General features: G+C 40.9%; 1 protein-coding gene and 1 long non-coding RNA gene across 3 annotated transcripts in view; one reads left to right on the top strand and one right to left on the bottom strand.

The window, feature by feature from the left end:
- LOC140701632 (uncharacterized) overlaps positions 1-10,286 on the top strand; it is a 93,986-nt gene extending 83,700 nt beyond the window's left edge. Inside the window, exon 7 of the long non-coding RNA XR_013538008.1 lies at positions 10,021-10,286. This is a non-coding gene — a long non-coding RNA (uncharacterized LOC140701632). The remainder of the gene's footprint in view (positions 1-10,020) is intronic.
- Positions 1-12,911, bottom strand: part of RBM44 (RNA binding motif protein 44) — a 72,600-nt gene extending 59,689 nt beyond the window's left edge. The window contains exons 1-6 of one of the 2 annotated variants that reach the window (XM_020799038.3): positions 12,777-12,911; positions 10,683-11,024; positions 7,580-9,156; positions 6,919-6,974; positions 6,481-6,654; positions 3,695-3,767 (exon numbers count right to left, since the gene is read on the bottom strand). In XM_020799038.3, the coding sequence (XP_020654697.3) occupies positions 3,695-3,767; positions 6,481-6,654; positions 6,919-6,974; positions 7,580-9,156; positions 10,683-10,983 (2,181 nt within the window). In that variant the 5' untranslated portion in view covers positions 10,984-11,024; positions 12,777-12,911. Of the gene's footprint in view, positions 1-3,694; positions 3,768-6,480; positions 6,655-6,918; positions 6,975-7,579; positions 9,157-10,682; positions 11,025-12,276; positions 12,407-12,776 lie in introns of those variants that run through there. The other variant, XM_020799037.3, reaches the window with a different exon arrangement.
- Positions 12,912-16,242: the final 3,331 nt, after the last annotated feature.

The following is a 16,242-nucleotide window of genomic DNA, read 5'->3' as shown; positions in this document are numbered from 1 at the left end:
ATTCTTTACTCTTTTCATGGACTATTCCTATGGACTACTCCTATGGACTATTCTTGTGGATTATTCTCAGGACAATGGGATATTTTCTTTAACAGGATTTTTCCTTTTGTACAGAATTTTTCATTTACAGGATTATTAAGGACTATGGACTTTATCTTACATAATTGGATTATTTTGTTTTCCTGATGGATTTCCTTATGGGAACTATTTTTATTCATTTTCTTGACTTTTTGAATTATTTTAATGTTTTTGGACACTTAGATATTTTTCATATTTTCTTTGCCTCACTACAAGTTAGTAATTAACCAGCATAATGTTTATTTGTTTGCTTTTGCATAATTTGACTTTTTCTTTAAGGAACTTACTTGTTCTTTAATAAAATAATGATTATAAAAATCAATTGGTTTCCTGAACAGTAAACTTGTCATAGGTCATCTGATGGTGCTTGCCTCGGCCTTGCATACTTAATGAGTCCTGCCTGTGGTGCATAAGAAGTCTAACGACTACAAAGCCCACATGGTTTTCTATCAGCAATATTCAAAGTTACAAGGGTGTTCTTATTAGGGCAGACTTGTAAAAGGGAGCTTTGACACGCCTAGCTGAGCTCTGGGACTCTCTCAGCACATTTTAGGGTGTACAATCTCCTGATTACTCTCTGTCCAAGCATTCACGCGTTCTCTAGGGAACCGTGTTTGTCACAGTTATCACATTCTGAAAGACACACCATCTCATAAGCTGCTAAGCCAATTAGGATATCTCAACCTCATCATGTTTAGAAAATGAATGTACTAATGTCCATGTTGCAGCTCCACAGATTTCTTCTACTTGGAGAATTATCTTGAGAGGCGCTGAAGTAGCTGCTTTCCACAGGCCAGGAGTACTAAATGCCACGTTATTATTTTCCCAGGGTATCTCAAGAGTGTTATCTCTAAAGCAAGAGACAGTAGCCTTTGCTACTCTCTCTCCATACAAATCAACCATGAAAGAACACTAGAGCAGACTTCTTAAATACCAGTTCTTCTTCCAAGTAAAAACATATAGTTTATGACACCTCCACTTCTCTTGCTGAAAAGGATTAAGGCAAAATGAACATTGGGAGATTTATTGAACAATGTGAAGGAGGAATGAACATTAAGTAAAAAGGAAAGGTTCACTCTAGGGGTCACCTTAATTGTGGGGAAAATGTGTAATTGTGCAGCTAATGGATGTCCAACTCAGCAATGTGTCTGGGTAACATAATTACCATTGAAAATACTATACTAGACCTGTGTTCTTTGATGAACTGTCACATCTAGATAGCTGCTCTATAAACTTCTTGAAAATTGTAACTTATTTCCTAGCTCCTAGTAAATACAGTAAGGTAAAGGTTCCCCTTGATATTTAGTCCAGTCGTGTCCGACTCTAGGGGGTGGTGCTCATCCCTGATTCCAAGCCATAGAGCCAGCGTTTGTCCGAAGACAGTTTCCGTGGTCATATGGCCAGCACGACTAGACATGGAATGCCATTACCTTCCCACCGTGGTGGTACCTATTTATCAACTCGTACTTTTACATGCTTTCAAACTGCTAGTTTGGCAGGAGCTGGGACAAGCGACAGGAGCTCACTCCATTGCGTGGATTCGATCTTACAATGGCTGATCTTCTGACCTTGCAGCACAGAGGCTTCCATGGTTTAACCCACAGTGCCACCACATCCCTTTTAAACACAGTAAGACCATCAGCAAATGAACCTGCATTATATTGCTGGATATAGTGTATATTGCCCAAGATTCAGAAAGGCAAGAGTCATGAATATGTGTGAACCAATAAGGAATGAAGGTTTGGCCCCAGAAAGTGTTTGCTCATCTGACTGGGCTTGTGAAAGTCTGTGAACAAAAGAACCTTATATACTTTGGGTGGCACAGCTGAAAATAAGGATTGGTGAAAAAGATATTCTTGATAGGCTGAACATTCTAGAACTTCTTCAGATCTTCTGCATCCTTATGACTGGAATAGTTCTATGTATACTTGATTAGAAGAGGATAACGTCATGCATTCTTTCTTTTTTCTTGCCCATATTTGGTACCAATTCCTTTGACTGAGAAATAATTTGGGAGATTTAAGAAAGTGGGCTTTTCTTGTGGTACAGTGGTGCCTCGCTTTACGATTGCCCCGTTTAACGACAAAACCGCATTACGATGAACTTTTAGCGATCGCAAAACAATGTTTCCTATGGGGGAATTTCGCTTTGCGATGATCGGTTCCCTGCTCTGGGAACCGATTTTTCGCAAAACAACAACTTTCCAACAGCTGATAGGTAGTTTCAAAATGGCCACCAGGTAAACAAAATGGCCCCCCGCTGTTTTCTGGGACAGATTAAATGGCCGCCCTATGGAGGATCTTCACTGCACGGTGAGTTTACAGCCCTTTGGAACGCATTAAATGGGTTTTAATGCATTTCAATGGGTTTTTTCTTTTCGTATTACATTTTCGTTCTACAGCAATTTCGCTAGGACGAATTAACATCATAATGTGAGGTACCACTGTATATGGAAAAACTAGATGAGAGCCCATGTAAGTTTGATGGTTATTCGCTAGAGTCAGACCTTTCTTCCTTATTTCTTCCTATCTTTATGTACAGCTTGACATATGGAGCAACATTTGTTGTCCCTTTTCAGGAGAAACAACTGATGCCTGTTGTGATAAGCCTCCTCCTCTGGCTCTAATGGGTACCCGAGTGATCTCAGAACTGTTTATTTTATATCATCCCAAACTGTGTTCCTGCTTTGGGAATGTCCAGGCAAACATGTTTTTTATTAAGTCTGCTCTTCATTTTAGCACTATGCTGAATTTGGTTTTGCATGCTTCCTGAACAGATGCTCTGGCCTTTCTCTATGCTGTCACCATCAGCTTCCTCCATCTTGGTAATTTTAGCAGCTGAGCAGTTCATCTTCTCCTCTTGATCTGCTGGACAGGAGATGATGTAAGGATGAATTGGAGCATTTGTGGGCTTCTGTGGCCCTTTTGCTTGACTGGAGTAAGACACTCCAGGATCTCTTTTGGCCCTTGTGCTTGCTAGTCACGGTTGGCAGGGAATGGATTCTTGCTAAGATTTGCTCCAGTCACTGGAGCTGCTATTGTTGCATCCATATTGCTTTGGTAAGACAGTCTCCTAACTGGCCCTCTCCTCTGTCCTGGATCTGTCAGGCAAGAAATGATAAGGAAAAAAGAGAAGATGCTAGAGAAGTTTTTTTAAAAAAAATAAATGATGTGTTTTTGAACTGAGCTCTCTCAGGAGTTTCAGTCACTCAGATGCTACGTTTATTACGCAAGGCTTGTGGGGGGAAGGGAAGAGTGTCTTCCAGAGGGTAAAAAATGTGGATTTTGCCTACATGACTTCTCAAATAACTGCTAGCCTCAGATAGGCAAGTCCTCTGTGAAGCTCAGAAAAGTGTATGCACACACTTCGAAACATGCCTGCGATAAGCAAACAATCCAGTGATATTGTCAATGCAAATTCAGATGCACAGTATCAGTATTGACCAAATTATACTCCTGAACTAGAAACAGGTGGGTGCACGCATGTGCTTCTACACACAGACATACATACTGCTTTGTGTGAATACGTAAGAATATAGAACCTCTCCTCAAAATAATCCATTTTAAAATTCTTAAATCATTCACAAGTTAATGAAATAAATATCCAAAAGACTCACTAATGGGTGTGAAGATGTTTCCACATTCTGTGGCCATGACATTAGTGACATCAAGTTTCCTGTCCAAGGAGAACTGAAAAATAAAGCATTGACATTTTAACCCAATGTATATTCACTGATTAGGTATGCTAAAAACTTTCTAGCCATTGCCTTGTCCCTCTTCACTTAACAGTAATCTTTATCACAAGTCTTTTGCTTCTGTACTTCTGTACTAACATGGAGAAGCTGTGCTTTGCATACATAAAACCTGCTAGACAGGGCCTTGATGCTCAGTAGTATCCGAGTGTATGGTGTATCTGTAGCAGGCTATATTACACAACAGGTAACTCATTAAGGACTTTTCAGTGTCAGGGCTCCTTTTTACACATTCCATTATGCTGAAGATTTCTTTGAAAATAATGGATGATACATTTCCATGGCTATGTGAAGACAGATCTTAGAAAACCTGCTATTTTAAGCTGTTTTAGACTTTGAAAAAAAGGGACGTGGTGGCGCTGTGGATTAAACCACAGAAGCCTCTGTGCTGCAAGGTCAGAAGACCAAGAAGTCTTAAGATCGAATCCACGCGACAGAGTGAGCTCCTGTCGCTTGTCCCAGTTCTTGACAACCTAGCAGTTTGAAAGCATGTAAAAATGCAAGTAGATAAATAAGTACCACCTCGGTGAGAAGGTAACGGCGTTCCTTGTCTAGTCGCACTAGCCACGTGACCAGGGAAACTGTCTTCGGACAAACGCTGGCTCTATGGCTTGGAAACAGGAATAAGCACCGCGGCCTAGAGTCGGACACAACTGGACTAAATGTCAAGGGAACCTTTACCTAGGCTATGAAAACACTGTCCACCTCTTTCCTGGTGTAACAGTCATTTCAAGCATGGCTTGACATCTGAGATGTTTCCTTTATAACAAAATGTTGTGGGCCACCTGATTAGAAAAAAAAAGGAATGCTATACTTTCCTCTAGAACCTTTCTCCTTCCATCTGTTTGCTTCCATCTTTCAAAACCCTGCATGCTCCAATCATTTCTGCTTTTACGCCTTATTTCAAATGCAGTGTCTAAAACGTTAATATTTCATATCAGTCCTCACAGCCACGCTCATAAGTGTTAGGAACCTCCCCATTATAGGTTATTTTAAAATACCTATGGACACTTCAAAATTATTAATAACCAATAGCTCTTTTGAAGAAATTACTTATTACTCATAGATAGCCTCCCAAACCTGGTACTGTATATTCAGAAACCCAGGAGTGGCAAGTATTTTCTCAGAACAGTAACTGTTCCTTTTGTTTTACGCAATAGGAAAGCATTACTTCTGAAATGGTACCAGCTATGATATGGGGCAAAACAAAGGAAGGTTTAATAGTCCTATTTATTTTTCCTCACATCTTTCATTTTAAAAGAACAATGTAATTAGTCTGATTATCCCCAAAAGACAAGATGTATTTGGTTTAAAACAGCACAGTCAGAAACCACAAATTTCAGCCTGCATGGCCAGCGGTCAGAGAGATACTGGGAACGGTAGTCCAACAACATTCAGAGAGCCAAGTTTAACAACCAGTGGCTTGAAGCAAAAGGAACAACAAAAATATAAATAAAAATTAGCCTGAAGCTGTACCTAAATCCCACCCTACTCATGACACAGGTACACTGATACATTATTATACCTTAATACCTATCCCACATAATCATTAAAACAGGGTGAATAAAAATCAATGACATTTAAAAAATAAAAAAAAAGTTCTTTAAATTTTAAATTGCATTTTCTAAATAAAATGATTTTTGAGGAAAAATCTACCTACAGTTAGTTTTCTATCTAGAATAAATTACAGTCCAAAAATTATTCATGAAATAATGATTAGTTTTTAATTATGTAGCATGAGGCTGTATATTCATGCAATGTTTGAAATATCTGGTAAATGAATTTCATGAATCCATTCACAATCTGAATGGAGGGGAGGTACATAAGCTGGATGCGTGTGTGCACAAATCCACTTCCCTCCGTGCAGCTGTCTTCCTACTCCAAAAAACAATCGCATTAGGTTCCAGTTGCAACAGAAACCAACGTGCAGGGGGCAGAGTCGCAAGAGAGCCCTGCCCAGCGGGGCTGAAAATTAGAGGGTACATTGATGGAGAGGGATCGGGAGCAAGCAATTGAGGCAGGGGAAGGGTGGAAGCTGGCTGAGCCTTTCTCTTCCTCCAGTTCCTTCCACATGGGCAATGGAGCTCCCTGCCTAGGGAGTGCAGTCCCCACCGTAGAGCTGCCATTGCCACGCCTTTTTACCCAATCTCTTCAGTTCCTGGTGTGATCACAGCCATTTTGGGTTGTCAGAAGAAGCCACGATTGGAGTTTCCATGCTTCCCTTTGACCAAAGGACCAACCCTGCCTGTGCCTGGGAGACCATGAGTGAGAGGGAAGAAACAAGGAGAATCCTGTCTACCCTGTGGGGGGAGTTCTTCCACACCTCCTATTGGGTCCAGGCATTCTGAAAACCTGGCCTGGACCCAAGGAATGGATCTATAACTGAAAGAGTTGACACCCATGGTTGTATTCAGTGGATACAGGGGACCTAATGTACTAAGTGTCAGTGAATACAGTAATAAATGAAATTGTATAAATAATATAAATACCCCAGAATAAATCACACTGCACATAATACGAGCTTCTGAGTAAAAATACATGATTGCAGTCTGCATGTTTATACTAGCAGTGAACAGAAAGGGTTTTATTACCTAGTTATAGCCTTTTGTCTTCCACTGCAGAAAAAAATAATTGAAGAATTTCATACAAACCTGTTTAGATGTTCCTTTTCTTCAGTAACAGAATTGCAATTCTGCCAGAAGTGCTGATGATGTAACTGATAGCGCATTTTCAGAAGCTGCATTTCAGCTTGAATGGCTCTCTGCCATATTTCCTTACAGCAATTTGGTGCATGACTGGCTATTTCTTGTGAAAGCTGCATCATGCTTTAAAAAGAGAAATAACTTAATTTGAACATTATAATATGGGAATTAGACAATTCTTGTTATGTTTACATCAAGGAAAGAACAAAAGATAATTGGCCAAACCCCTCTCTCCACTAAGGAAGGAAAAATTAGTGAGAAATCATTTATCCACTCTGTTTCATATCTGCAGGGTCCACATCACATGCTCTTTGGGATCTTAAAATGTAACTATATGATACAGCATAACTGTTAGACATACACATAGAATCTGAAGATCTATCATACCTTTCTGGAATTTCACTGAAATCTTTGCTAGTGCTGTTTCTGGATTCCAAAAGATCCTGGAAGAACAGATTTTAGAAAACTTTATCCACTAACTTAGCATGGTTTGAAGTGCAAATTTAGCTAAAGTCACTAGCCTTCTGGAACTAGGGAAATGCTTAATTCTTGTTATTTTCTCATTTTTGGTTGTGGCTATCCTCCATGGGAGTTCTTAGAATGACACGAAAAGCATGCTTTTCCACTGAAGTGTCCAAATTTTGAGCAAAACGAGTGGGTTTTTTTTTTTTGGTTTGTGAATCTTAACATACCCACATGCCCATTGTTAAAACAGTACTGGCATGATCGATCAAAAACATACAAACCCATCCAGTGAATCTATTTCCTAAAGCAACAAGACAGCAACTATGGCAATTTTGGGCAACTTGCAGAAAAAACAATCTCACAAATGAGAAAACTTGCAACTTCTTATGTCAATGCTGATGGAGAAAATTTTGCCAGGCAAGGACTTCCATTCTATGTTAAACCTATTTCTTTACTGCTCCAAAACTACCTTTGACTCAATAAAAGAATTGACTAGACATCTACTTACACTGTACACTGGTGGATCTTACTCTGTTTTGAGCACAATGTATAATTAAAAAACAGATAAACTTTTCCAACATACCTTGTTTTTTAACTGCCATCCATATTTTGCAGTATAGTTTTCAAATGCTATTTGTGAATCAATCATATCCACATTGCCAGATGCATGCGACCAATCTGTATTGGAAGCAACACTTCTGTAGTTTTTTGTGAGCCACTCTTTGTCAATCATATCCACATTGCCAGATACGCACGACCAATCTGTATTGCAAGCAACACTTCTGTAGTTTTTTGTGAGCCACTCTTTGGGTCTACACTTGCTCATCATTGTTATCATAGTGTTTTGTCCCCTTGAGATTACAGGAACGTTCACATTTGTTGCTCGACTTGTTGTAAAACATGCTCTAAAATCAGAACTTGCATCAACAGCTTGATTAACTGTGCTTTGGTTTTTACTAGCAGTATTATCTAAGTATGTGATGCATTTTAATTCTGAGTTAGGAAAGTTCTCTTTGCATTTTCCACAACGACCACAGGATTTGTAAGTACTTCGTTCTTTAGCACTAGCTACAATTACATTAGCTGACACTTCAGGATCACCACCAAAAGTATGGGGTGGTGGGAAAAAAGCTGTTTCCTCAAGCAATAGATGCGAATTTCCAGTCTTCTGAAAAACAGCTATATGGCTGTAATCAGTCTGCTTACATAATTCTCTATTAGTAGCTGTTACAGATGTCTGTGTTGTGTCTGTAAGACAATTTGCTATCACCTTTTCATCAATCACAGTCTTACTTGTTGAGAATGATTCTGGATTTTTTCCTTTATTATCCTCGGCAATAAACGAATCTTCACTAACAACAGTATAAAACGTTCCAATTGTTTCATCTCTTCCTTGATCATCAGAACTTAAATGGTTGCTTGCACTACATTTGCCATCTTGAAACACATGGGGGAGTTCTGGGATTTTACTGAAATAGTAACCAAAAGTATTAGAACCTGAATTAGAAGACTCGTTTTCCAATTTGTTAAAATATTGCTGCCCACCTGTAAGCTTATCCTCATTTGCCAACTTTTTATTTTGAAAAGTTTCTAAAGTCTTTGTTTCTTGCTTATATGAGGAGCCATGACAAACACAGCCTTCTTCTTCAGCACTGTGATATTCTAGTTGTGAGTCATTGTCTAAATCACTGTATTTGTATTCATCAGCTTCACTGTCATTGAACTGGGCAAAGTCTGCATCAGTGTACAAGATAACAACATCTTCTTCAGCTGCATCTTTTGGTAGAATGGAACCTTTCTTTTGCTCTTTCTCTGCAGGTTCAAGTTCTTCGCCAGGTGGGGAGCTCATGTTTTCTTTTGTCAGGTTTAAATCTAAGGCACTTAAATAACTAGACTGGCTTAAAACAGAGCAGCTAGTTCTTGCATTAAATTCACCAGAGATATTATTAATCTCATTTTTTTCACAACATCCTTGCTTATGGGAAGCATTCAAGACTGTGGATTTGTAGTAATCTCTCTCAGCGCTGCTTTTCCTCTGTTCCATGATCTTAGCATCAGAATGGTCATTTGAAGCTATCAGCTGAACTGCATCATCACTAAATCTACTCTTCTCAGAACTACTTGAAGATAATCCACAAGATCTAATCATTGCTTTTTGCCCTGTTTAAAGGCAAAACACTAGTCAGAATACTAATTTCAACAAGTTTTGTGCTGTATAAAAAAGCTCTTTTTACATCATAAGATTCTTTTAAAATTTGGTTCTGCTACATTTTTTAAAAGGTACCAGTTGTTTCTTAACTATCAGATTTAATGATACAACTTTACCATGTGCTCTCAAACCATATCTGTCATATAGCAACCCATTCCAGAGTCAAAAGGAAAGCTGAAGTGTGTCATTCTATCCACACCAGACAGCTCTTTATGTAAGCTCTTTATGAAAAAAAAGGGGGGAAATGACAGTGGACCTAGGAGAAGATTGATTAGAAAAAATAGAGTTTTTCTAAGTTTTTAGGACATAATAGCCAAAATCCAGTTAACATAGTTAACTGCAACAGAATAGGTCCACTGAATCAATGAGAACTTAATGAGTCAACTACAGTACTCTGTAAGTTCTACTGATTTAAAAGGACCTTCTCTAACTGTTTTGACCAAACTCCGGGAAGCAGTGGAAGACAACAGGGCCTGGCGTCCTCTGGTCCATGGGGTGACGAAAACAACTAAACAACTCTAATTGTGATTTACTGTGCTAAAGTCAGTCACGTCTATTTCAATCAGTGGAATTTATGAAGGAATTGACGCAGTAGATCTACATTGATTTAATGAGACTATTTAGTGGAACAAGATTTTGGCCAGTATTTTTAAAGCTGCTTAACCTGTTCTTTGCTGCATGTGAAAAAAAACTGCCAGGACTGTCTGCTTTCAGTCAGCAAGTACCATACTTAAAAACATTGGGGCTTCTTAACTGGAATTATCCCAACAATACTAATTTTCTGTAATTAAAGATTTTCTTTTCCTGTCCCACAGCTCCATGGGTCTCCCTTGATGAAAAGGATCAGTGGATTCTCAGTAGGAAATGTTTAATTTCTCCCAAAAATTGTCCCAGTTGATGACAGCATCACCCTACACAGGATAACTTACTTGAATACAATTTCATCAGAAGAGGATACAAGCCACCTACTCCACAGTATGCAGTTCTACTATACAGGTATTCTGTGCCCCCAAGGAGAGACACACTACACCATTTGAAAATCTTTCAAGTTCTGAATCACAACACAATACATACCTAGCATGTTCTTCCCTTGTAAAATAAAAAATGCATTGCTTAATGACTATCACAAACAACCAATTTTTCCTCAATATACACCTCTTTATAACCCAGATAAAAATTAAAAAAATGTAAACGTACAAGGATCTCACTGGAGTTTTAATGCATCCGAATTTACTACTTTTCCAAAGTAATTGTAGGAGGTGCAACTATTAAAACATAATTCTTTAAAATTTATGGAATCAATTATTTACAAACCAATGTCAGTGGATTTCCTACACTATTCTTAAAAAACAGCTCACCTTTCTGGTTAGTAAGACATTCTAAAAAGCTAATTTAAAGAAGACAAAATAACTCATAACATACAGTCACAAAATTATGACAAACATTGCTGAACTACTGAGAAGTAAAATTGGCTCACCTGAAAAACTATGAACTGTACTAGTCTTCTCTAGAACCTCTATTTTGCAGTCATTCATTTCAGCAGGAGTATATCTATAGTAACTTTTACAACTTCTTTCAGTTTGATGCTGATTAAAAGCCACAGGCGAGAGAGTGGTTGCCCCAAGATTATACATTTCAGGTGTGGATAAATATACACTTGGGTGAAAATAAAAAGGCACCACTGAATAAATGACTGGTTCATAAGATGAGTAATTTCTTTGAAAACATGGCCATGAAGAAAATTCAGGATGAGTATGTTTATTCAAGTAAGGCAGCATGACATACTCGAGATGGGTCAAGAATATGTCAATTATAATTCCTAAAAAGCAAGAAAAGGAGACATTCATAGGAATAGTTAAGTGACTGAAGACTTCATTGGCAAAATTTATACTCTAAATCCTAACCAAAATGTAACTTCTCAAATGCTTATATTGTTTGTTGGCATTATCAGCCATCTCATCTTGCTCGGTATCTGAACAATATAATCCTGTATACTGTCTATCTACTTCCGACAAGTCCAAATGAATTCAGTAGGACGTAATCCAAGGCAAGTAAATAAAAGAACACAGCCCAAGCTCCTCCTTATGTAAACTTACTGAGTGTGAACCAAACAACAATTTTAAGAAAACCAAGAGCTACACATACTTAGGTTGAGCCCATATTCTTGAACAGCAACCTCCATTCCATAGCCCAAATGACTCCAAGGAACTTCTGTGCTAGCAGGTGTTCAAGAGACACAGATGCAAAATTCTCCTGAAGTGGGAGTTTATAGCTCTTCAGATCATAGCAATGGTGAACTAATATTAATTTAATGTACAGTACTCAGCTAATTTAGAATCAACAGTGCCAATTCTTTTAAAGTAGGAATGAAGACAGTGTGGTCCTTCTCCAGATGCTGTCAGACTGCAGTCATCAATCCTGATCAGCATAGTCAGTGATGAGGAATGGCAGTTGCTGTCCAATGTCTGGAAAACCACATTATTTGCTTTAAAGAATGTCACTTGTTTAAGTATTTATCTCCAATGTACTTTGGATGTTGAGCTGAAAGCATTTTTACGTGATGGATCACAATTCTTCCCATTCAAGTCTTTATTTAGTTATTTATTCCCATTATGTCTTTATTTTTAATACTGTACCTTAGAATTATCAAAGTTGCTGCATAAATCCTAACAGCTACCTAACACATTCACTGAAATCTTAAGAGCCATGTTATGAAGCAACTTCCAAACCAGGCTTTTAGAGTACAGTATTTCATACTGGTGGAAATGGTAATCTGTGGCAGAGAGTTCATACCACTGCATTAGAACAATGACTTTCAAACTTCAGAAATATCTTCTACATTGCTTTCTTTCTGCCAAGAAACTTACAGGACTCCAGCCTAAACTGTCACACGACCGTCTTACATACAAACCTAGAATGCAACCGATATTCCAACAGCTGCACCTTCTGAAGAGAGAAAGATAGAAATGGGCGTTTTCTGTCAACTCTACAGGTCTTATGACAGACTTTTTGAGGGGGGCCCATTCAACCACAAGGGCCCAACCAGGAAAATGCAAGATGTTGCTACCCACCTTGGGGCATTTTTATGGGAAAGTGGGATACAACTGCGAAATAAGGATGCCACAGTTCAAGCCCCAGGAAGGCTGTTGCTCCCTTGAGCACCGAGGGGGAGCGTTTGGACGGGAATAACCGGCTGCGACAGACCCCCGCCAAAAAAGGAGGGGAGTCTTCAGACGCAGCTGGACCTGGCCTTCATAAGCCTCCAACTTATGGCACCCCTACGGATGAGCGACCTCCAAAATCTAACCTTCACACCCACGCTCTCAAAAATGCATCCTGAACGATAAGGAGGCGCTCGTCTCGGCCACATCCCTGGGAAGGCGCCCCTCCTCTCCCACATCAAGCCCTCTTTCGCGCCCCTCCGGCTACATCCCTCTCCTCACACCGGATTATGTGGGAGAAGAGGAAAGCTTCCACAGGCCGTGAGGAGAAGCGAATAACGAAGGGTAGCCAGCCAACTGCGCCACAATCCCCAGCCCGGCCCGGCCTTCCAAGAAGAAGAAAAACCCACCCCATCACAACGGCCATCCGACCAGCCCAGCTAACAGAAAGAAGAGCGCGCGGTCTGTTTATATAGAGGCCACGCGCCTCCAAACCAGACGCCATTGGCTGGTTCCCGGTCGCTTTCTTTCCGCGCGCAGGGGCAGAGCTGGGACGGGGGCGGCGCTGATTGCAATTCCTCGGGGAAGGCTTTGCAGGTTGGGAGACCCTTCCGAAAGAAGCGTCTGCCGAGCCCGTTTTGTAATCCACGGCACTGTGAGATGTTTGCCTTCCCGGATATAAAAGCTAAATATATATATATTTAGCTTTTATATCCGGGAAGGCACCAGGGGATGCTGAGTGCTCCGAGGGCTGTTGCTCTACAAAATCTTTGCATTCGTGTGTTTTTAAATACTTGTCGGTGAGCATCCCCTGTTCCCAGTGCAGGACGAAACCGGGGTTACTTCGAAGCCGGGTATTGGTTTTCTGGAGGGGTTTTCCTGTCTTTTTTTTAAATACCCGTGAGCGTTTTGCAGCCATCGTGAACTCGGCCCTTGGGGAAAGTGTCGCCCGAGCCCCATGAGCCCCGGAAGTTGGGGCGCCCACGGAGTAGGTGGCGGCCGGGCACTCACGGAGCGTCTCCCATTACCGTCAAACTGCTAGGGCCCGGACCAGGCGGGCTGCAAAACTGAGGCGGCTTCCCAAGGCTGCGGAGAGGAGTCGATCGATTTTTAGAGACATGCCAGTGACTCTTTAGAGAGAGTGGCAGAATGTCGTGCCACCGTCCAAAGGTGGTAACACAAATACTGTACATGGCAGCGAGGGTAGGGGCGGGCCTTGGCATTCTTCAGGACTAACCGCTTTAAGTGGCCAGTTTGCTCAGAAAGGTGGAATATGATACAGTGATATACCTGTGCTGCATGTACACTGATCTGCGACACCATTAAAACCATCATAGGTCCCCCTTGTGTTACTGAAACAGCTCTGATGCATGAAGGCATGGGCTCCATGAGACCTCCCTCTGAATGTGTCCCGTGATATATGGCACCAAGACATAACATAAGGAGAGCCCTGCTAAGGTCCCATCTAGTCCAACTTCCTGTATCTCACAGGGGGCCCACCAGATGCCTCTCAGAACACACAAGACATCTGTCTCCTGAGACCCCTCCCCTGCATCTGGCATTTGGAGGTACCTTCCTTCTAAGCCTGGAGATTATACATCCCCATTAAGGCTTGTAACCTGAGATGGACTTTTCCTCCAGAAATCTGTCCAAGCCCCTTTTAAAGGCATCTAGGCCAGATGCCATCACCATGTACTGTGGCAAGGAGTTCCACTGACTAACAACAAACTAGTTAAAAAAATTCTGCTCTCACCCTCCCAACACTCAATTTGATGGGATATCCCCTGGTTCTAGTATTGTGTGAAAGGGGAAAAGAGCTTCCCTCTATCCTCTTTATCCATTTAGCCATTAGCAGTGGATCCTTTAAGTCCTGCAAGTTGTGAGCTGGGGCCTCCATGGATCAGATTTGGTGTTCCAGTGCATCCCATAGACAATTGGGAGGGTTCAGTGTTGGGCTCCTGCTTTTCTTCAAATAAATCAGCAGACTTCCTCGGTTTGGAAATCGGGGTAACATTTATTGGATTGACCTATATCAGCAAAAGTAGTCCAACCATTTCCTCCCTCCAACAACTGGCTAGATGGGGATTCCATTCTTCAACTTTGAAAGGATTACACCCCTGAACGTTCCAAGGACCCAGCCAGTCCAGTGAAAAGTATGTGTTCAATAATTGTCCTGTCTCCCCTTCCAGTAGGGGGACTGTGTCCTCATCCCAGTCATCTGTCCAGATCTGGTCTCTTAAAGGGTTCTTCCACTCAGAAGAACCATATGTAACAGCCTCCTTATACCTCACAAAGGGGCCATTACGTCACACTCAATCACTCTTCTGTACCACTGCCACCAGCCATTCCCTCAAATGAAGCTTCAGGCCAAAGTATGATTTAAAAATAAAAATAAGGTTTATTGTATACAAACAAAAGGAATGGTAAATCACTTGTAGATAAATAATACTTTAATCACTTTAATAATATAACTGTCACACTCACACTCTCACAGACTCTCACTATATAGCACAGTTCTTATCTCACAGTATCTCCAATCCCTAACCGTCCCTATCTCAAAGCCCTATCTGAATCTCTCACACCATTCACTCCCCTTATATACAACAGCTCCACCCCTTAAGTCCCACCCTGCCATTGGTAGATGACACACAGCTTCAGCAGTGACGGGCAGGTGATGTCATAGCTGTATGTAACACCATAGTTACAGGTAAGTAACCTTTCTTTCTTCTTCGTGGCCTCTGTGAATACACACATATGGGTGACTGGCAAGCTTCACTTATTGGCTGGTGGGACGTCACAGTAGGAAGGATGCCCACACAGTTCTGCCAAATCCAGTGTTATTGCATGTTCCTACGTTTAGGTGGTAGTGCTCCGCAAAGGTGGATGGCATGGCTCATATAGTTACACAGTAGACTTCGAGAGACTCGATTCTACTCAGGAGGCAGTCACAGTAGAAAGCGCTCTGTGGAGCGAACCTAAAGCCGATGAGACGGTGACCCGTCTGACAACTTGTAAGCAATCGATACAGCCCGGACCATCAATCTAGAGATGGGTATGACGAAGGTGGACCTTGGAAATGAGAACCATGAAAGCATAACAGAACCTGTCATTTGTTCAGAAGCTGTGGTAGTGTCCCAAACAAACACTGGTGAGCATCTTGTGGAGCATGTGCTCTAGAGGAAATGATGGTGATCTGAAGAATCATGGTAAGATGAAGCATAGATAAATATGACAACTAACCAACTAGGTTAGGAATGAGACAATCAAGTAGGAAGCCACTATATCAGGAAAAATGAATAACAGGTAGATCGGATACCATCTGTCCACGCCGCAGGTTCCCATGGCAGATATGACAGCCACTAAGAAGGCTGTCTGAGAGTAATTAATTTCGCATTGGAAGATGAATGGGCTTGACTGGCCGTTTGAATTTAGAATGATGTATAGACCATTGAGAAACAATGTGTTTACATGGAGGATGGGTAATACAGAGTCCTCTCAGGAGATGTTTGTCCACAGAGTGAGACAAAAGCCCTACTGGACCAGAATCATCTGGTCAATGGACAACAGTAGCAGACATGTAACACTTGAAATGTCAAGTAGGTAACTCAAAGGAAATTGGCAAGGCAGTTCTTAGTTTCCATATATGCAATAAGACTTCATTTACTTACATATAGACATTGAGTCAAAAGATTTCGAACTCGAACACTGAAGTCAAAGTGGTAATATTCTTCAGAATGTCAAGTTCATGGACGATAGATCCAGATGGTCGACCATCCCTCCCTCCAAAGTTAGGAGGTGAGGAACCGGAGGGACTGACCTGTGTCTGTCAATATCGATTTGAGACAGGTGGTATTGGTCATCATGGAGGTATTTGGA

The sequence above is a fragment of the Pogona vitticeps genome, chromosome 1 (assembly GCF_051106095.1).
Source record: "Pogona vitticeps strain Pit_001003342236 chromosome 1, PviZW2.1, whole genome shotgun sequence".
Lineage (NCBI taxonomy): Eukaryota > Metazoa > Chordata > Lepidosauria > Squamata > Agamidae > Pogona > Pogona vitticeps.
The sequence above is the reverse complement of the archived record's forward strand: the minus strand, read 5'-3'. Positions and strand labels throughout refer to the sequence as shown.